At 48.2% G+C, this 22510-nt stretch overlaps 1 protein-coding gene and 1 long non-coding RNA gene across 3 annotated transcripts in view; both read left to right on the forward strand.

The window, feature by feature from the left end:
• The window catches only part of UBE2H (ubiquitin conjugating enzyme E2 H), a 64848-nt gene extending 46961 nt beyond the window's left edge, over positions 1-17887 (forward strand). For both annotated transcript variants that reach the window (XM_083573207.1, XM_083573208.1), the window contains exons 4-7: positions 6022-6061; positions 7752-7804; positions 8852-8980; positions 13539-17887. In XM_083573207.1, coding sequence (XP_083429333.1) covers positions 6022-6061; positions 7752-7804; positions 8852-8980; positions 13539-13663 — 347 coding nt within the window. In that variant the 3' untranslated portion in view covers positions 13664-17887. The remainder of the gene's footprint in view (positions 1-6021; positions 6062-7751; positions 7805-8851; positions 8981-13538) is intronic.
• Positions 59-2766, forward strand: LOC310743193. The gene is made up of 2 exons (XR_014538872.1): positions 59-182; positions 1412-2766. It is a non-coding gene; the product is annotated as an uncharacterized lncRNA (long non-coding RNA).
• Positions 17888-22510: the final 4623 nt, after the last annotated feature.

Consider the following 22510-nt stretch of genomic DNA (forward strand, 5'->3'; position numbering starts at 1 on the left):
ATAAAAAGATCCTTTTATTTATTTTTCAAAAGAGCTCTGATAACGGAGGAGGTTGGGAGGCTGGTGGCCGGGAAGAGGGACGGCGGCGGTGTGAGGCTCTGTCTAGACTCCCTGAACCAGCCCGCGCTGCTCAGTACCTCATTAAGAGAGGCGCCACCAGCTTTTCAGCGAGGGAACCCAAGGTAATCGGGCAGAAAAAGGTGGCAGGTCTCCGTGGTGACGAGATGCTAATTGCTTCCCAGGCATTGCTGCTGCTAATTACTGTTTGTGCTGCAAATGCCTGTCATTGTGATGGGCAGCTTGTCAAGTGGAGGTGTCCATTGAGAGCTTTGGGAGTGCAGTGCACCTCTACACAAGCGCACATTCTCCCACCCCATACACACTTCACAGGTTCTGTGTGGGCGCAGATCCAGCATCTAGTTGGTGCCGGAGGGCTGGTTTTGCCCTTGGCACCAAAGTGCCCCCCCAAGGGTAGCAGTCCCCTTGGCAGCCACCCCACGGAATTCCTGGGGTAGATTGATCCCAGCCCTTGAAGACTGAATCTTTTTCTCCTTGGTCACTCTGCGTAACCAAGGGATATAGATGCGTATAAATGCATATAAGTATGTTGTTGTTTAGTAGTGTCCGACTCTTCATGACCCCCTGGACCAGAGCACGCCAGGCACTCCTGTCTTCCACTGCCTCCCACAGTTTGGTCAAACTCATGTTTGTAGCTTTGAGAACACTGTCCAACCATCTCGTCCTCCATCGTCCCCTTCTCCTTGCGCCCTCCATCTTTCCCAACATCAGGGTCTTTTCCAGGGAGTCTTCTCTTCTCATGAGGTGGCCAAAGTCTTGGAGTCTCAGCTTCAGGATCTGTCCTTCCAGTGAGCACTCAGGGCTGATTTCCTTCAGAATGGAGAGGTTGGATCTTCTTGCAGTCCATGGGACTCTCAAGAGTCTCCTCCAGCACCACAATTCAAAAGCATCCATTCTTCGTCGATCAGCCTTCTTTATGGTCCAGCTCTCACTTCCATACATCACTACTGGGAAATTTGTATGCCTGTTGTCTTTGTCCATGGAGTTTTCTTGGCAGGGATACTGGAGTGGCTTGCCGGTTCCTACTCCAGGTGGATCACGTTTGGTCAAAACTCTCCACTATGACCTGTCCATCTTGGGCGGTCCTGCACGGCATAGCTCATATCTTCTCTGAGTTATTCAAGCCCCTTCGCCACGGCAAGGCAGTGATCCATGAAGGGGGCATATAAATATATATGTGTTTTAAGTCAAGGGATTTATACCTCACCTTTGGAATTTAAAAGCTCTCAGTGTAGCTTACAGAACCAGATTCACATGACCGGATGGTTGACATAAACATCAATTATAAAAAGTGCCTTTCTGCTGCTTTTTACATTTTATTTTTTTGTAATAGGAGGACACTCTGTGAATTACCCCGTATAGAAAAGAATAGGAGTATGTTGTGTAAACTGTGGATGATGTGCTCAGTGTTATGTGTGAATGGAGCCCAGCAACTTAACCATGGTTCATGGGCCGTGGTTAAAGATTGCTTCTCCGCCAAGGTTTGTACTTATAAACCTTATTTTACGATACTCATAGCGTATTGCAGAAGGCGGGGAAAATAATGCAGGTACAGAAGTCTGTTTGCTGGATACCCTGTCAGCCAGCAGCAGTGAGTGAAAATAGAAATATTTAATTCTAATATTCACTGTATTTAATAATGAGGCCTAGTAATACTGAAGTTGGAAGGCTGGCTGATGTGCCCACAAGCTTTGGCTGACTGGCTAATAAAATAGTTGTAATTGTGTAATCCCTCCAGGCTTCACCACAGAACCCAGCTTCTTTTTATTGTTTGTGGTTGGCAATTGGTGGTGTTAATGGTTATAATACTGACGTCAGAAGGCTGGCTAATATGTCCACAAGATGCGGGTGGTCTGTTGTTCCTCATAATTATAATTTTCAATGAGAAGACGAGAAAACTGTGCCCTGCCTCCAGTCTGTTTTTCTGCCAGGGCTAGCAATTCTGTTTATTATTTGTTTATTTCAACAATTTGTATACCGCTTAATCCGTCTTCTCTAAGGGGTGTGCAGGAGACCTGATGCACCAGGACTGAAAATGAATACTTGTTGTTTTTACTTACTAAATTTCTCTGTCGCCCTTCATCCGAGGATCACATGGCAATTTACAATATAAAAGCACAAAAATACACATCATGTTCACAAGCTGTAACCTCCTCCCAGTTTAAAAGGCCATAGATTGTTTAATGAGCCAGAGGTCTGGGAGAAGAGGAATGTTTTTGCCTGGCACCTAATGATTTGTAATGAAGGCACCAGGCGAGTCTACCTGGGGTGAGCATTCTACAAAAATCAGTTTTAAAAGCCTTCTTATTTATTTATTTATTTAGTCTTGAATAAATGGCGGAAGTTCAACAAGGAGGGAGACCTCAGTGTGACCTCAGCTAGAAGCGAGTTCCACAATACTGCAGTAATAACTGCTCTCTCCATCTGGTGCATCTGAACTGGAGGGGACTGCCAACAGTGGCAGTGGGAAGGTTTTGGCTGACCTCTGTAGTGCTGTAGAGCTTTTCCCCCATAGGACTAGATGTCAGCCCTTGTTGCTTGTAAGGCAGGAAGTAAAAGAACCCAGTTTAGGGCTGGAAGGAGGCGGGCCTGATCCTGAAGCCCTGAGCACACCCTTGACTCCAACCTGGCAGTTGTACCCTGTTGTGCCAGTTCAAGAGTTTCAGTCACTCTTGTTATACGCTAAAATTTTTTTTTAAATGGCTACCTTTCCGCTGAATTTGCTTCTTCGGTGTTCCTGCTGAAGCTGTCTAATCTTCTTGATCCAAGTTTGGAATATGAGAAGCTTTCAGTTGATGGGTTGAGTTTTGCAAGGCTGTGAAAGGTAAAGGTAAAGATACCCCTGACCATTAGGTCCAGTTGCGGACGACTCTGGGGTTGTGGTGCTCATCTCGCTTTACTGGCCAAGGGAGCCGGCATACAGCTTCCGGGTCATGTGGCCAGCATGACTAAGCCGCTTCTGGCGAACCAGAGCTGCGCACGGAAACGCCGTTTACCTTCCCGCCAGAGTGGTACCTATTTATCTACTTGCACTTGATGTGCTTTCGAACTGCTAGGTTGGCAGGAGCAGGGACTGAAGGACAGGAGCTCACCCCGCCACGGGGATTCGAACCGCCGACCATGCGATCGGCAAGCCCTAGGCACTGAGGTTTTACCCACAGCGCCACCCGCGTCCCTTGCAAGGCTGTTAGCTTCCTTTAACTACAGACAGGATCTTGCCTTGCAGCCAGAAGTTGGTGAATTGGAAATCGGACGTGCCTTGCTATGCAAGGGGCATGCTAGATTTCTGCCCAGGTAGTCTTCTACCTGTGAGAATCTCTCAACATCCGTGGGGGTAGGGTGGGGAGACAGAAACACTGTTTGGGGTGGAGGGAGGAGAAGATAATATAATAATATGTGCAAGCAGAGCTGCTTGGATGCTCAGAGCAGGTTCACAGGGCAGCCAGCCAGTACTCCTGATCATCTGATGAGGCTGTTGGAACATTAACGGCCGTGCTTGCTGTGCTTTTGGAATGGGCTGGCAAGAACGTGTCCAGCACTCCCGAAAAGTGTCTTCTTGCTTGTCAAAAGCACAAGGCAAAACGCCAACATGATTCCACGCCAGGGTGTATGCCCCTCACCCTGTTCCGTTGCTTGCGAGTTGAAACTCTTTCTGTTCTGGATGGGGAGTGGGGGAACGTCAAGCCAAAACAAAAAACCCAGTGCAGAAAAGAACTTGACCTTCAGCTCCCAAGAGGAGCATGGCAGCTGCCTCTGGCTCACCCAGTCAGCTGGACACTTGCCCCCCCCCCCAATCCATGGCAGTCGCGGGTGAGGCCGGGAAGTCCCAATGGCAAGGCCTTCAAGCAGTATCCGCTTGGCACTGGGTCCTAGGTGACCAAGCAAAGATTCAGGGAGCTGGTGCGCACATTTCACCTAAATAGTGACTCGAGTTGGACAGAGCCCAAGGAGTGAGCCAGTTGCAGGCTGAGCTTAATTGGGAGTTGGTAAAAGAGGATGCGGGTGGCGCTGTGGGTTAAACCACAGAGCCTAGGGCTTGCCGATCAGTCGGCAAGGTCGGTGGTTCAAATCCCCGCGACGGGGTGAGCTCCCGTTGCTCGGTCCCTGCTCCTGCCCACCTAGCAGCTCAAAAGCACATCAAAGTGCAAGTAGATAAATAGGTACCGCTCCAGAGGGAAGGGAAACGGCATTTCCATGCGCTGCTCTGGTTCGCCAGAAGTGGCTTAGTCATACTGACCGGCTCCCATGGCCAATAAAGCGAGATGAGCGCCGCAACCCCAGAGTCGGCCACGATTGGACCTAATGGTCAGGGGTCCCTTTACCTTTACCTAAAAGAGGATGGAGGACTGGAACGAAGATGTGGCAGTCAAGTCCTCTGCTCTTGAATGTTTACATCTCTTACAAGGCTGCTGCAGCCTCCTCCTCCCATGTAAAGGGAGGTTACTAGCCTGTGATGCCTGTATCCTGCTCTTTTGCTTTCTGTTGCTACATAAAGCTCTGCACCTGCCAAACGGCCTGGAATGTGGTAGATTTGGCAGTGGCCCCTGTCTGATAACCCTCAGGCCATGGGTTCAAGGTGGACAAGAATTCTGAAACCCCAGGTGCTTTCCTGTGTTTGTGAGCCAGGAATTCTAGAGTTTGGCGGCAGCAGCTCCTGTGATTTGGAAGTGACGCGTAGGGTCGAGTTTTCCAAAAACAGAGGAACAAATGCACCTTTCAGGGGCACAAGTGTTGAGTCTTGCATTTTTTGACCCTGCCTGTCAGCTTCTCGTTAAATCAGCACCAGATTAGCACATAACCATAGTAAATATGCAGCCCAGGAGAGTTAAGTTCATAGAGCAGGCCCACCTGTATTCAGTCACTGGCTAATGGTTTTCAAGGGACGCGGGTGGTGCTGTGGGTTAAACCACAGAGCCTAGGACTTGCCAATCAGAAGGTCGGCGGTTCGAATCCCCGCGACGGAGTGAGCTCCCATTGCTTAGTCCCTGTTCCTGTCCACTTAGCAGTTCGAAAGCACGTCAAAGCGCAAGTAGATAAATAGGTACCGCTCCGGTGGGAAGGTAAACGGCATTTCCGTGCGCTGCTCTGGTTTGCCAGAAGCGGCTTAGTCCTGCTGGCCACATGACCCGGAAGCTGTACGCCGGCTCCCTCGGCCAGTAAAGCGAGATGAGTGCCGCAACCCCAGAGTCAGTCACGACTGGACCTAATGGTCAGGGGTACCTTTACCTTTACCTAATGGTTTTCATGGAAATGGATACAGCTGCTGAGCCTGCAGCCATTTTTGGGCTTCAGACAGGGGCAGCTACTAAGGTTCTGGGAAGAGCAAATCAGTGAATTGTGTCTCTCTTATTAAGCCTTGGGAACTCCCAACCGTTGCATCTCTGCATGGTGTGGTAAGATGGGCTTCATGAGATGCAGTGAACATAATGCGGTGATTTCTGATTTCTTGAGTGCCTCTCGTCTGCAACGTCTCCAAAGCCAGCCCCCCATCTGCTTTGGTGGTGCTTGGCTGACAGTAAGTTTTGCTCAACTTCAAATGGGAAACTGTAGTTTTGGATCCCCCACCCTTCCTTTCCATGCGTGAATGACAGAATTCAGGAGCAGAGCAACACACTGTGCTTTAGGGACCCGTGGCTTTCACCATAGCAAAACTAGGAACATGCATGCCATTTTATTAGTTGTTCAGCGCAACAACATTCCTTAAAATATTTTCATTTAGGCAAGACAGTCCGGAAATGTAGATGTTGATTTGTTTTGATCTCTTTTTTCCCCCAGTTAATTTTAATTACTTTTCAGTGTTTTCAACTTTTTTTATTGATCATTTTAATATTTCTTGTAAACCACTTAGAGGCTTCACTACAATCATATATAAGTTTTCTTAAGTAAATAAAAGATAACGGTGATAAAGGTTGCTAACATCTCCTTTGTTTGTCTCCATTGCAGGATTCATGAATAAAATTTTCCATCCCAATATTGACGAAGCGTAAGTGATTGAAGATGTTTTGTACTAAACAAAATTATTTAGGGGGGAGGGTTGTCTCTTAACTTCGGTGCATAGCTTCTTTTCTAATTCAGGAAGGGGAAGAGAATGGATATGTGATGAGTTAAGATATTTTTTTGTGAAGAACAATTTATTCACCCTCTCTGTTGAGGATAAGGCAAGCAGTCAGGGGCTTACACAAGTTTTCAGACACCCTGCCCTTAGAGAACCCTTTCCATTTTCTGTTCTCTACTGGGGATCTCCTTAATGTTTTGGAAGATTCTTGAGACTCAGTTTAGGGTTCCAGCATCAGGCAGGTTGCTCAATCCGGGCACAACTTTGAATAAACCCTGTGCCCTGCAGGGCTAAATGGAAGACGGGGCGCTGTGGCTTAAAATGGTAACCCAAGTTCATATTGTCTGGATTTATCAGTCTGTGTGGATAGGCATTTATATGTAATCCATGTAAACTGTGGCTTTGGGGGCCCTCTTGGTTAAGACTAGGTCAAATGCTCTAGCATACCTGTGGGCAGACTTCCAGCTTGCAGGATCAAAGTCTACCAACTGGAGCCAGAGGCAATAACAGCACATGCTCAGCCCTGGGACTTTTTCAGTACCAGAAGTGAGCTGTCTTTTTACACAAAAAATCTACTCCTGAACCTACCTACCTTCCTTCCTTCCTTCCTTCCTTCCTTCCTTCCTTCCTTCCTTCTTCCTTGATTTTTCACCCACCCCCCAAAAAAACCTTTACAGATTTTAACATAGACCATAAATTACTTTATCCATTGTCTTCCCATCCTCCCCTTACATGGTTCCCATATTTACCCTTGAATGCTGTGTAATTTCACGTAAACTATTCAATACATCCATTTTAACCTACCGTATTTTTTTGCTCTATAAGACTCATCAGACCATAAGAGGCACCTAGTTTTTGGAAGAGGAAAACAAGAAGAAGAAAAATTCTGAATCCCAAAAGCCAGGACAGCAAGCGGGATCTCTGCGCAGCGATCCCACTTGCTGTCCTGGCTTATGGGATAGCCGCGCACAGCCTCTCCTGGCTAGGCAAAGGGAGCCTTCATCCCCTGCCCAGGAGAGGCTGCGCGTGGCTAAGGCTCCCCCAAGAGCCGTGCTCCCTTTAAAGAGCGTGCGGAGTGTGTGTGCGGCTCTTGGGGGCTTTTCCACGCGGCTCTTTAAAGGGAGCGCTGAGCAGAACCTCCTGCCTGCATTCTCTCCATAAGACGCACACATATTTCCCCTTACTTTTTAGGAGGCGGAAAGTGCGTCTTATAAAGCGAAAAATACGATATTTATCTTAATAATTAACGCTGTTGCTCATATTTCAAGTCCTGCATCTTTCTTTTTTCTTTTCTTCTTGTCTGTCTGTCTGTCTGTCTGTCTCTCTCTCTCTCTCTCTCTCTCTCTCTCTCCACACACACACACACACACACACACACACCTTTCTGTGTTTCAGCAGCTTAATTTAGGGGAAGGGAACTAGGTAAACCATTGGGTGCCATAAACCTTTCCAGTCTCCCCAAGGTCTTCCTGTAGATTCCAGTCTGCCTTTTTTGCCCACTTTCGTGAAACATACTGGGTGTTAATAGGGAAGGGGAGATCTGAACTCGTGTAGCCGCTGTACCAGACCAGCACTGCCTAACTGCAAATGGAAGCCAACCCTTGTTTGTCTCTTTCAGGTCAGGAACTGTATGTCTAGATGTAATTAATCAGACTTGGACAGCTCTCTACGGTGAGTTAAGAAATGTATGGCGTTGGTGGTTTTGTACTATACAAGGGGTGGGTGTGCATGCACACATATTTTAGCTTGCTGTCTGAGAGCACAGTCTTGCACAGTCTTCACATGTGCTTTGAAGTGTGCAGATAGCAAGAGTCTCCCCATTGCAACGCTGGCACCCATTTTAGGAACTCTTTCACCTTGAACATAGCACGCTCTAGAATTTGGCATCCCAGGGGTTAATGCTCTCAAGGACAACGAAGATTGCTTCTATAGTACCAAAACAGAGTTGGCATATTCATTAAAATTCATTAAAATTGTGTTAAACAAATTCAGCTGATATACAGACCTTCACAAGCGGTACTCTAGCAATAGGGTAGTTTAAAAAGAGTGAGCATTTACTTCCCCCACGTACAGTGGTACCTCAGGTTAAGTACTTAATTCGTTCCGGAGGTCCATTCTTAACCTGAAACTGTTCTTAACCTGAGGTACCACTTTAGCTAATGGGGCCTCCCGCTGCCGCTGCGCCGCTGGAGCACGATTTCTGTTCTCATCCTGAAGCAAAGCTCTTAACCTGGAGCACTATTTCTGGGTTAGCGGAGTCTGTAACCTGAAGCGTATGTAACCTGAAGTGGATGTAACCTGAAGTGGATGTAACCTGAGGTACCACTGTACCAAGGATGAGCAAATCCCCACTCAGCCATGAAGCTCACTGGGTGGCCTTGGGTGGCCAGTCACCAGCTCTCAGCCTAACCTACCTCACAGGGTTGTTGTGTGAGGATAATATGGAGACGCATGTGCACCACACTGAACTCCTTGAAAGGAAGGCAGGAAATAATAGATTGATTGATCGATGGATAAGATTAGCTAGCCAGCCGTCTGGGTGAGCAGGGCCATCTTACTGGTTCCATCTTACTGGAATGCTAAGTCCTGTGAGGTGGGGGCACAGCCACTTTGGCCGAATAGATGTTGTAGTGGTAGTAGAGATCATGGCAAATGGCTCTTTCGAAGGCCAGCTTCAGGCGTTACATGTCAAACTCTTTTTGTGTTGATGATTTTCAGATCTTACCAATATATTTGAGTCGTTCCTGCCCCAGTTGCTGGCGTACCCCAACCCCATAGATCCCCTTAATGGTGACGCGGCAGCCATGTACCTTCACCGACCAGAAGAATACAAACAGAAAATTAAAGGTAAGGGCTTTGGAAGCGCGAGAAACCATTAGCAGCCTGTCTTGGAACTTTGTCACAGAGAGCATTTGGGTCTGAAGAACTCGGCACCGTCTTGCTTATGCTGCGGCTTTGGCAAGCCAGTTGCTAACCTCCCAGGTTAAGGGAAGCAACGTCTAACTGAGGTGTCCATCTCACTTGGGAGAGGCCAGCTAGCCTTAAAAGGAAAGGCGGGGGGGGGGGAATCACCAGGCCTTATTTTGGGAAAAGGAGGCTTGCTCAGTTACGAAAAAAGCAAAACAGGGCAACAAGCTTCGGTTTGGTGAACCAGTGTCTAGCATAGTGGATTTCTTGTGTAACCACACCACAGTGATGTTTAAAGCAACTTTATTTGGTCGTAGCAAATAAATATATTCAGTTCAATAAATAAATAGCAGTGGCCACTGGAGAACCCACAAAAGGGGAGATCTCAGCACACCTCCTTCCAGCAACTCCTTTAGCCCAGCTGGTGCCAAACGTCTTGCTCTGCTTTCCTTTGGACCACATCAGTGAGGCTGGGGGGGGGGTGGTCTTGTTGTCTGGGCAGCCCAGGACCTCCACACGCGCTGCCCAGGCTTGCTCCCGGGAGAGGTCACTTCAGTGCTACTAATGCAACGGTTTGACTTCATCCCCAGAGGTGCACTCCCTTGTCTCTCGAGACAGATGCCAACAACAGGCCTATAAATTGCATGGGCTAATAGAAAGGCATTCCGTCACCTTAGCTTTGCACATGTGTAGGAATTTTTTGCTCTATAAGACGCACCAGACCATAAGACGCACCTAGCTTTTGGAAGAGGAAAACGGGGTGGGGGAATTCTGAATCCCATAAGCCAGGACAGCAAGTGGGATCCTGGCTTATGGGATAGCTGCGCGCAGCCTCTCCTGGGCAAGGGGAGCCTTCATCCCCTACCCGGGAGAGGCTGCGTGCGGCTAAGGCTCCCCCAAGAGCCGCACTCCCTTTAAAGAGCGCGTGGAGTGTGTGTGTGGCTCCTGGGGGCTTTTCCCTGAGGAGGGAGAAGGGCAGTCCTTCTCCCTCCTCAGGGAAAAGCCCCCAAGAGCCGCACACACGCTCCACACGGCTCTTTAAAGGGAGCTCTGAGCAGAGCCTCCCACCTGCATTCGCTCCATAAAACGCACACACATTTCCCCTTACTTTTTAGGAGGGGGAAAGTGTGTCTTATAGAGCGAAAAATACAGTAAGTCACAATCTCAGAGGCAGAGTAGGCCTGGATTGAGCTGAATGCTCAGTTCAGTGCGAATAACAGGGAGTCTACTTTATCTCAGGCTAGGTCAAGGCTGGGGTTTTCCCCGCACAAACCTCCTTGACACATTCGTAATAGAGCATGAACAAGCATATTCTTCCAAGGATATCCTTTCACCCTCCCTTTGATGGTTTTTACAGGTTGTAGGTTGTGGGACGCGGGTGGCGCTGTGGTGTAAACCACTGAGCCTTGGGCTTGCCGATTGAAAGGTCGTCGGTTCGAATCCCTGCAACAGGGTGAGCTCCTGTTGCTCATTCCCTGCTCCTGCCAACCTAGCAGTTCGAAAGCACGTCAAAGTGCAAGTCGATAAATAGGTACCACTCCGGTGGGAAGGTAAACAGCGTTTCTGTGCGCTGCTCTGGTTTTGCCAGAAGCGGCTTAGTCATGCTGGCCACATGACCCGGAAAAACTGTCTACGGACAAACGCCGGCTCCCTTGGCCAGTAAAGCGAGATGAGTGCTGCAACCCCAGAGTCTTTCGCTACTGGACTTAACTGTCAGGGGTCCTTTACCTTTACCTTTTACAGGTAGTAAGCTATCAAAAGCAGGTGCTATAACTTCCACTACACTAGCTAGGGGAGAGAGAAGAATTGCCCCCAGCTCAAGATGTGTGTAAGATTGGTGAGAGAAGGAACTAATGGACAATTTTGTCCTTTTCCCTGCTACACCACTGAGTATGCAACATCAAAATTAATCTGGGACTTCCACAGCCACTCCCCATTATCACCACCACTATGAAAATATCCCTTGTTTTAGCTTTGCTATGCATGACATTGGCTGGTAGACCCGGGATGCCCTGCCACACCTCTCCCCGCACACCCCACTTGCGTGACAGGCAGGCAGCCACAAGCTGGGAGTTGCTCAGGCACTGACATGATGCAAAGAGCTTTCTGGCGACAGTGGCGCTTAAAAATAGCCTCCGTGCCGATGCCTTGAGTTGCAGCAGCTCCTCTGCGCTGGGAGACAAGGTTCTGTAAAGGCATAATTTATCTCGTCTTCCCTTTTTAACTGATGGAGCCGTAGAAGTCTTTCTGGTGTAACCCTGGGGGAGGGACCACAAGGCCCCGTTGCTTTAGAGGAATCAGCCCACAATGTGTTGGAGCTAGAATTCAGGAAACCTGCCTCTTAACTGGTCGCAGCAGTAGATGGCCAGTGGCAAGTACCATATTTTTTGCACCATAACACTCACTTTTTTCCTCCTAGAAAGTAAGGGGAAATGTCTGTGCGTGTTATGGAGCGAATGCCTACGGATGGCGGGGGGATCTGCTGCAGTCGTGAGCAGAGGATCCATGGCTCCCCTTCCTTCCCTCCTCCGTGGCTCGCTTTGAAACAGCAAAGCGGGAGAAGAGCTGCTGAGTGGGGAGGAGAGAGGGACAGAGAACCTGCTTGCTTTAAAGGAGCAAAGCGGGAGAGGAGAGGAGCCGCTTACACGGATCACCCCAAATTCACCAGCAGATCACATAGCATGTCCATGGCTACAGCTTGCACCAAAAAAACCACACACCCACTGTTGCCTGGGGCTGCAGTGGTGCAAAAACGTGGTTACAAAGCATGGATCCACATGGATCCTCAGGATTTTTGCATTGGGCTACCCCAAACTCACCGTCAGATCACATGTCTGGCACTGAGAAGCAGGCTGTGAGATTTAGGCCTCATTTGCGTAGATACGACATCCACAGGCCGCTGAGCATCTTTTCTTAACATGGAATTTTGTAACACACATCCTTCCTGGGCTATATAGTAATTGGTTCAGCTTCCTGAAACTGGAAGCCCTTTCTTGCTGAATGGCTTTTTTTAAGAAGGGATACGGGCTGTGGGTTGTTCTGACACACACCAAAATGCATATTTGAGAGTCTGAGGCAATGAATGGAGCTGTCCTAGGAGATTTGCACCCAGTGGCTAGTGCTGAGCATCACCCAGCGCATTGAGAACACGCAGAGAGCCCTGCTAGATTACATTGACACAAAGGGAACCAGTAGACTGTACCACTTCAGAGCTCAGGAGGAGGGTGCGTGCCACTTTTCTGAATGCTCTCCTATGTAAAGCAAAACACAGAATACTGATATTCTGGGAGCTCCCCTGTCTGCTCCCCACCTGTCCTGCTTTCCCCCCACCATTGGTGCTCCTAACTTCCTGGAATCCATCCTCCCATTTTTATAGTTAGACACCAGGCTTTAAAAACTCACATCTTGACTCTTGTCGTTTTCCCGCTAACTGGTCTCATTCCACTATCTCTTCTGCCCCCCTCCTCTCCCCAGTCCTTGTGTCTCTTTGTCTGTCTTAGGCCCATCCCCTCAGGCTTGCAATCTCTGCCTTCTGTCCTGTGTGATGTCCAGCACCCAGAACACGCATGTGCTTTAGAAACAATTCAGAAACGTGTTTCTGCACCTCCCTACAGTTTTGAAGGTTTCTACCCTCTCCATTCATTTACAGTGTGCTCTGCTGAGCTCTTCCCACCCCCTCCAGCTTCGGGACTTTTCTGTGTTTTGCACAGAGATGCGTTCCCAAGCCGAGCACGTCATGAGAGTCCCAGCTGTCTTGCGCCAGTGGTGGTGTGCTGGTCAGGGCATCGGACCAGGACCTGAGAGACCAGGGTTGAAACCCCCACTCTGCCACAAAGCTCGCTCAGTGAACTTGCAGGCACTGCCCTTAAGCCTAACCCAGCCTTTCTCAACCTGTGGGTCCCCAGATGTTGTTGAACTACAACTCCCATCACCCCTAGCTAGCAAGGCCAGAGCTCAGGGATGATGGGAGTTGTAGTCCAACAACATCTGGGGACCCACAGGTTGAGAACCGCTGGGCCCTAGCCCTACCTCATAGGATTGTGGTTGGGGGTCAAATAAGGAGGGGGAGAAGCAGTTACAGGATCTCTTTGGGGAGGAAGGTGGGGTTATAACTGCAGTAAATAAATAAATACACTGGAAGGCACAAAAGCACAGAAAAACGGGCAAGATTATCACAGGTGCAAATGTTGACTGTGTATTATTATTATTATTATTATTATTATTATTATTATTATTAAATCTTGCTTTTTAAGATTTTTCAGACAAGTACTAATGTTTGAGCAAGGGGTTGTCCTTGCTGAAATCTGGGGGTCATTTTGGTGGGTGGGCATGTGCAGGCATGTCGAAAAAGCACATTAAGATGTCCAGAAGCAGCTTGTGGTCTGCTTAGCCATGTTGTTTTGAGGGACCTCAGGGTGTTCCTTTAGTGTGTATGTTGATCGTCCCTCTTTTTCTTCCCCTTCCCCCACCCCCCGCCTTTCTCTTTCACCCCATCCAGAATACATTCAGAAATATGCAACAGAGGAAGCGCTAAAAGAGCAGGAAGAAGGCACTGGGGACAGCTCTTCGGAGAGCTCCATGTCTGACTTTTCAGAGGACGAGGCCCAGGATATGGAGTTGTAGTAGAAGCAGCACCCTGCTTTTCAGAGAGACTGACTTCCTAACCACGCGCTGAGAAGCAGACTATAATATTCATATTTAAACAAAGCAATTTTTTATTACTAAACAAGGTTTTTATGAATAATAGCATTGAGATATATATACATATATATATATCACCCTTTAGATCTTGATTTCTTTTGGTCATTTCTCAGAGCCCAAAAGTGCATCGTAGCGCATTTCCCACATTCCACTCGGTAGCAATATGCAGCCCAGATGCATGCGAGGCATCCGTTTATAATTCCATTTGAGCAAAGGCAACTTGTGGGCTACTGAACTGTCAACCTAAAAAAAAACCACAAAAAAACAGCTGCTTTGCTAGGGAGAGGGTCTGGATGTTCCCTTTTTTTTCCTCCCTGCCCCCCACTTTTATTATTATTAATGGTTCCAAAGATGACAGGACACCCTCAGATGCAAAAGCTGAGCAGCGCTTGCAGACCGTTGGAGAGAAATATTGGGGGATAAACGCGAGAGGCAGTGAAGTCGGAAAGGTCCTCTTTCGATTCAGCTCGGCCGCTTTACACTTTAAACGGAGTTGCATTTTTAAGAAACGAAACACCGTCGCCAGAATACGCCGACTTCTTCGAAGTGGTTCTGACAAAGGCGCCTTTCTTTGGCTTAAAGAACATTTTGCGCGGACTTCCTGCCCTGCCGCTAGAGACTGGCGATTGGTCCAGTTTGCTCGGGGGACCTTTTGAAAACCTGCGACTGGACAGTCAAAAGTCAACTTTACTGGTCTGGATCCCCGGTGTCCGTCTGCCTCTGTCGCCGTTACTACTCTTAAGGGACAGAAAGCAAGCAGAGTCCAACTTTGGCTTAGCTTTCCTGGAGCGCGTCACACCCAATCCATTTTTGGCCCCACTGTTAAAACCACTGGCAGTTGTGATTATTCCACTCATTGATGTCTCTTCAAGCACTGTGCCCGTGACCTCCTCCGGAGAGGTCTTCTTTCAAGTCGGATTTGTCAAGAGCGCTGCAAGCCCATGGACAGTTTCGTTGCCCCCCGCCCCACCCGAGTTGCCGCTGATCACGATTCCATCGGTGGTCTCCCAAGTTTGCTAGTTCCTTCCTTTGCTCACTTGTGGCCCTTCTATAAAGCAGGCCAGACAATCTAGGAAAATCCAATATAATGGGCTTAGGAAGTGGGTCTGGTTTTTTGTTGTTTTGGAAGGGGAATTGATAATAAGAGTGCTGGTTTCAGAGATTTTCTTCCGAATTAGATTTTTTCCTCCCTTTTAATTTCTTGGGCGTTTTTTGAACACACAAATGTTCCTTCTCTCTTCCCCTCCACCCCGTCCCCCCTCCCAAAAAAAATGGAATGGTAAGAGAACCCCCCTCATACATTGAATGCCTACCTGGGATGCTGATGTTACTTGAACATGGATAACGGCAAGGAAAATGCCCGGCAAGATGTGGATTTTGCAATCTGGACATTACCTCTGATGTATTTGTAAAGAGTTTTTTTTTTCTTTTTCTTTTTGGACAGGATGTGGGGAGGGCAGTTTTGGTGCAATGTCTGTGGGTGGGGTGGGGTGGGGGCAGTAAACGGAATTTGAATTTGAGCAGAATTCTGAATATCAAGCTAAGCCCAGTCCGTTGTATTTCCTTCCCAGATTCCCCTGAAACGCCGTCAGAATTTTGCGGATTGTTCTGGGGTGCGAGGGGAAGACGCGTCGAGAGAGTACACTCTTAAAGCCTAATCAGTTTGCTTCCCCCCCACCCCTTTTGAAAAGATCTTATGTAAAGTAGAATTTAACTTTGGCATGATCATTTTCCTTTAATAAAGCAAAAGCATACCAAGACGTTGAATTACGGGCATGAAGAAAAAAACAACAACAACCACCAAGAACCTTTTATTTTCTTTCTTTCTTTCTAAATTAAAAAAAAGCAAAACAGTAATGTGGTTATAGTAGCTGAGCTGAAGTTCTCTCCTTTAAGCAAGTATGGCTTGTTTGGGGGGCAGGCGGGTTAGTATTAATATGGAAGATGTAACTCTGTGCCATTTCCTTGACTCTGGAGGAGCGTGGGGAGAGCTCTGTTACTGCTGCAGGGCTCCTGAGACCAGCCTTCACCAACCTCGTGCCTTCCAGAGGTCGATGGACTACAATTCCCATCAGCTCCCGCCAGCATGCTGGCTGAGGCTCATGGGAGTTGTAGTCCCAGCAACCTGCGGAGGGCACAAAGTTGGCGAAGTTGGCCTTAGAGATGCTCTCTGCTTGTGTGGTGGCCTCTTCGGTGCTATTTAGGTCTAGATTTTGAGTGCTGAGGTGGCAGTGGTGATGGTGGTACCGATTTAAACAAAATAAATTGTATTTTTTCAATATTGTATATACAAATATTAGTGTTCTAATTCCCTTTACTTTACGCAGGTAACTTTTTCCTTGGGGGCGGGGGGGAAGAATCTCAATCCTGGTGCGCAGTCAGTTTTTAACAACTCTGACGTACACAGCTCTTCTAAGCAAACACCCGTTCTTAATTTCAACAGTCCTGGCTTTTAAATTAAACGCACGGAAGCGGTTCCAAATGCAGAGATGGTCCGTGTTCAGTGGAATCCCACTCACCCCCAAGAAAAGGCAGCACGACTCTCCTCTCTACCCCCACCCAACATCCACACACTTCGCCCCTGGGGTGCAAAAGACCCATTTTCGAAATTCCTGTTTGATCGGATCCCTTGTTTGTGCGTTGCAGTTGCAAAGATCTCTTCTTCTGCATTTACTTTCCGGGTGTCAGGGAAGGCCGGCAAAACGCTCTTAGTGGAATGGAATCCACCTGGAAAGATAAGTTTGTGAGGACCGACCTTATGAGTTAAGTAGACCAGGCTCCCTTCTCCTCTGGTACCACTGATCTAAGCGCAGTTCCTTCTGCCCCCCTCTCTCTTTTTCCGGCCTTCCGAGATCCCCTTTGCTCGCAGAGCTGCTCCGCTCTCAGCCAGACCAGACGGAAAGGCCACTTCCAGTCGCCAGCCCCCCTGCCGAAACGCCCGCTTTCCTTTTGAAAACCACCTTTCAGGCTTCAGACCCGACTCCCAACGCAGCCGCCCCTGGGAAGCTGCAAAGTGTGTGTGTTTGTTGTGAGTTGCCTTGTTAACGTGAACACACTCTGATGGGATCTTGAAGTGCTTGCACCGGCTATATTGCCCTTCTCCCTCCCCACCCGTAAAATTCTGTTGTGCTTTTTGAGTATTTCGGCACCGCTAGACGAAACCTCCCACATCGACCTTGGCATTTGATCTGCTCCCCTTCCTCAAGATGCCTCTTAAATCACCCACGGAGACATACCTCCGAAGCACAGTTTTCATCCCACTCTGCCCTCTGTGCCGGTCTCCCAAGTCCACCTTTCGACCTTCTGTTAGTTGTTCTTGCCACACCATCTTGTGCTTGATATGAGAGAGTGGGGACCTGGAAACAGAGGCAGAGAGCAGCATGGATCAGAGTGGCGTAGGGTTTTACCCAGGTGACGGCTGGTGGCGAAAGCAAATGGCCCTGGAGTTTTTCGTTGGCTAGGTCAGCTTGTAGAAAAACCCCAAAGCTCCCCGGCTTGTGTGGTCGGTTGATATTTTCCTACCTTTGGGGCAGCGGGTGGGAACTCCCACAACGAAAAGGGGGCTTGTAGGGGAGGGGGTGAAGCTTTTATCCTCTTGGGGAAGGGTCCATGCTAGCTAGATCTGGAACAGATAAAGTAGCTAAACGTGTGGAGTGTCCGAAGGCGACTACTGTGATCTGAGCGTGCGCTGGTTTTATATAAATATATATATAATATTTTCTCGCTCGCTCGCTTCCTTTTGCTCGTCTGAGTTGCTGTGGCACCTTGGAGCCAGAAGTCTCTTGCCGCATGAGAAATGGCCATTTTCCTTCCCTCCTTTTTCTTTTACTGACTGTGTTTGGTACATATTGTGTGAATACTTGAAGAGGTAAGCTGGGCCTCCAGCCCCTTCCATTCGAGTCCTTGCTTTTTTTTTCCTTTGGGGTTTTTTTTTGGCTGGTTTGTCCCCCCCCCCCCCCGTTTTCGTTTCCGCTTCCTCTCTTATACCCCCTGCCCCCCCCATCCTCTTTGCATTGTGATGATGTTAGTGGGCATGCCTGGCGCCACGGCAATTGCCTCTTCTAAGAATTATAACCTCTCAAAATAGTTGTGTATAATTAAAGAAACTGTAAACTTTTTTAAAAAATAAAATATGTATATACCTTGGCCCCTCGACTGGTAATTGCCCCAGGAGAGAGAGAGAGAGATATACTGGGGGTGTGGGTCACTGCTGCTGCTGCCGACGCTTCGTAGGGCTTTTAAAAATTTGGAATAAATTGCATCTCTCCCTCTCCCCCCCCCCAACCACTTTCTGATTCTGTGGCACCTATTCTCTCCTAACTCGATATACAGTACTGATATACGCATCCCCTAAAATGAGGTCCCAATCGGTGGGTTGGGTGTACTTTTTGTGACAAATCCACATTTGCGCCAGCTCTGCCTGTGACCTTACAAAAGGAGGCAGGAGGGCAATGTGGAGGAAACGGTTTGGGGAAATGGGATGGTGAAGACGATGAATGGATTTTTGTATATTGATTCCCAAGTTGCCAGCACAGAACTTTCATTGCCCCCCACTGTTTTTTTTGGGTTTTTTCTTTTGAAGAATGTAGAATCCTAGAATTGCAGAGTTGAAAGAGGCCACAAGGTTCGCAGGAATCTTTTGCCCAACATGGACCGACGTCGCTGAGATTAAGAGTATCATGCTTTACAGACCGAACTATCCCAGCCCAATATGTAAGTGACCAGTTAAAAAACAACAACAAATGGTTACTTGTTACGGTCACAGATGCGAACTGGCAGGGCGCAAGCTCAGGGGATTATGTGGGCAAATTGCAATGCTGGAATGAGTTGAGCTAGCCCAACGCTATCAACAAAATGATAACTCAAAATCATTTGAACAGTAGCTCAACATCCGCTTTGCTGGCCTGGGCTGATGTGGGTTGTTGTCATCGTTGATTAACACACACAAAAATTGTTTTTTTGCCATGGTAACTCAAAGCGACTTGCATACACACATAAGGTAAAGGTACCCCTGCCTGTATGGGCCAGTCATGTCCAACTCTAGGGTTGTGCGCCCATCTCACTTAAGAGGCTGGGGGCCAGTGCTGTCCGCAAACACTTCTGGGTCACGTGGCCAGCGTGACAAGCTGCATCTGGCGAGCCAGCGCAGCACACGGAAACACCGTTTACCTTCCTGCCGGAGCGGTACCTATTTATCTACTTGCACTTTGACGTGCTTTCGAACTGCTAGGTTGGCAGGAGCAGGGACCGAGCGACGGGAGCTCACCCCATCACGGGGATTCGAACCGCGGACCTGACGATCGGCAAGTCCTAGGCACTGAGGTTTTACCCACAGCGCCACCCGCGTCCCTATACACACATTAAACCACCATAAAAAAAAATATCTAAAAGGCAAATTTTAAAAACTGCGTAAAAAACATCCTGCCTGTGCAAAAAGGCCTCAGTTAAAAGCCAAAAGGCCTGATGAATATAGTTTTTGCCTTGTGCCTAAGATGTGCATTGATGGAACCAGCCCAGCCTCCCTTGGGGAAGGCATTCCATAAGCTCGGAGCCACCACTGAGAAGGTCTCTTCTTGCCAGGTCACCTTCTAGACCTCTCATGGAGGAGGCAAGATCTGGGTTGGTTCCTGTGTGGAGAGGCAATCCCTGGGGTACTGGGATCCTGAGCCACATAGGACTTTAGAGAACCAAACCAGCATTGGAAACTCATTGGCAGCTGGTACAGCAAGACCAGGATTGGTTGCAGTCTAAAATAATCTGGATGGCATTCGGTTTGAATGACCGTTTGAAGCCACACCTGCCGTCCCTTCTGGTTGGTTTGCTTTTTCAAATACTCAGTCCTCCTGCCTTCACACTCCTCAGGCTTCGATCGCAGGAGACATGTACCTTCTTTCAAGAGCAGCTGTGTTTTCTGCAGAGAACTTTCCTTCCTGTCGGAAGGGCAGAGCGCTGCACTTCTCTGTTGTTTTTGACTCTGCGCACGTTCCTAGATCTTGCGCCACCTGCCTGAAGAGGCACGACCTCGGAAAGGAGCACAGGAAGATGCCTTGCATGTGATCAGGCTGCTTGTCCCATCTAGCCCCATGTTGTCTACTCCGTCTGGCAGCAGCTGTCCTGGGCCTCGGGAAGAAAGAAGCTTCTGCCATTGCCAGCTGCTACAGAACTTGTGCTGAAGGTGAAGGGGTTTCTAAGTGGGATCTTCTGGGTGTCTTGAATGGGGTAACTGTGCCCCTGAAGGACCAGGTGCGCAGCCTGGGAGTCATTCTGGACTCACTGCTGTCCATGGAGGTGCAGGTCAATTCTGTGTCCAGGGCAGCTGTCTGCCAGCTCCATCTGATACGCAGGATGAGACCCTACCTGCCCGCAGACTGCCTTGCCAGAGTGGTGCATGCTCTGGTTATCTCCCACTTGGAGTACTGCAATGCGCTCTAGGTGGGGCTACCTTTGAAGGTGACTCAGAAACAGCAATTAATCCAGAATGTGGCAGCTAGACTGGGGACTTGGAGCGGCTGCTGAGACCACATAACACCGGTCTTAAAAGACCTACATTGGCTCCCAGTACGTTTCTGAGCACAATTCAAAGTGTTGGTGCTGACCTTTAAAGCCCTAAACAGCCTCGGCCCAGTAGACCTGAAGGAGCGTCTCCACCCGCATCGTTCAGCCAGGACACTGAGGTCCAGCTCTGAGGGCCTTCTGGCGGTTCCCTCCCTGCGAGAAGTGAGGTTGCAGGGAACCAGACAGAGGGCCTTCTTGGCAGTGGCGCCCGCCCTGTGGAACACCCTCCCGTCAGACGTCAAGGAAATAAACAACTATCTGACTTTCAGAAGACGTCTGAAGGCAGCCCTGCTTAGGGAAGTTTTTAATGTCTGATGTTTTGTTGTATTTTTAATATTTTGTTGGAAGCTGCCCAGAGTGGCTGGGGAAACCCAGCCAGATGGGCGGGATATAAATAAAATTATTATTATTATTATTATTATTATTATTATTATTATTATTATTGACGAGGCTTCTAAAGCTTGCCATTTGGCATTAGCAAAGCCCTGAGATGGCTGAATTGTAGTCCGTCTACATCTGGAGAGTCACAACTCCCATAATCCTTCACCATGCTGCCTGGGGCTGATGGGACTCTCAATCTCAAGAACATCTGGAGGACCACAGATGAGCCACCCTTGCAGTTCAGGATCTTAAAAGGTGTCAGGGTGAGGCAGAGCCAGATTTCGGTTTGATGAGGCCCTCAGCTCCTGAAGGTAATGGGGCCCTTTATATGTCCAGCTGTCCTTCGTCAACAACAAATTGCCGCTATTATTTATGTTAAATATATGCTATATGGTGATTTATTCACATAATCGGTATCTCAAGCCATTTGCACATAACAAAATATGTATTTTATCATAAAATTCATATTTTATGTAGGCACCCTATATATAGAAATGAGCAAACCAGTGATAGTTTAGGGAGCAGGCTAGCAGGCGGGGCCCATGACTTACATCATAGGAGCCTACACAACACAAAACACGGTTGCTGTATGTAGGTTTTATTTTATTTGTTTTTATCGAGAAGCCAAGTTACAGGGAACCAGGCAGAGGGCCTTCTCGGTAGTGGCGCCCGCCCTGTGGAACGCCCTCCCGTCAGATGTCAAAGAGAACAACAACTACCAGACTTTTAGAAGACATCTGAAGGCAGCCCTGTTTAGGGAAGCTTTTAATGTTTGATGTATTATAGTATTTTAATATTCTTTTGGAAGCCGCCCAGAGTGGCTGGGGAAGCCCAGCCAAATGGGCGGGGTATAAATAAATTATTATTATTATTATTATTATTATTATTATTATTATTATTATTATTATAATATTTTGGAAATGTACGTCCCGTTTTTTCCCCTTTAAATTTTTTGAGGGCCCCCAAGAGAGTGGGGCCCTAAGCTATAGCTTGTTTAGCTTATACATAAATCCATCACTGGGATCAAGGAGAGTCACCCAAACAGGAGAGACAAGTCCATCATGTTTCAGGACAGAGTTGTTGGACTTTACAAGGAAGCTGTGTGTGTTACCGATCTTTGAACTTCCTTGACCAAGCGAGTTGGAAATACATTTACAGCGGAAGGCAGAGAGTGGTTACATGACATTTAACTTCTCAATCTTCCTTCTTTAGAATCATAATAGTTGGAAGGTAATCTGAGGGTTGTCTAGTTCAGCTCCTTGCAATGCAGGAATATGCAGCTGTTCCGTATGGGGATCAAACCTGCAACCTTGGCATTTATTAGCCTGCTAGGGATGCGGGTGGCCCTGTAGCTTAAACCACAGAGCCTAGGACTTGCCGATCAGAAGGTCGGCGGTTTGAATCCCCACGACGGGGTGAGCTCCCGTTGCTCGGTGCCTGCTCCTGCCAACCTAGCAGTTCGAAAGCACGTCAAAGTGCAAGTAGATAAATAGGTACCGCTCCAGCGGGAAGGTAAACAGCGTTTCCATGCGCTGCTCTGGTTCGCCAGAAGCGGCTTAGTCATGCTGGCCACATGACCCGGAAGCTGTACACCGGCTCCCTCGGCCAGTAAAGCGAGATGAGCGCCGCAACCCCAGAGTCGGCCACGACTGGACCTAATGGTCAGGGGTCCCTTTACCTTTTATCCATGTAAGAAGCACAGGTGTCTTAAATCCCTAACTTGGAGCAGGCACAAATAAGGGTGGTTTGCCCTCAAGTCTTCAAGCAGAAACTATCAAAACAGCAGACTGAAACGCAGCAATAAATAGATCAGCAGAAGGGGGAAAAAAATTA

The sequence above is a fragment of the Podarcis filfolensis genome (assembly GCF_964270895.1).
Source record: "Podarcis filfolensis genome assembly, chromosome: 10".
Classification (NCBI taxonomy): Eukaryota; Metazoa; Chordata; class Lepidosauria; order Squamata; family Lacertidae; genus Podarcis; species Podarcis filfolensis.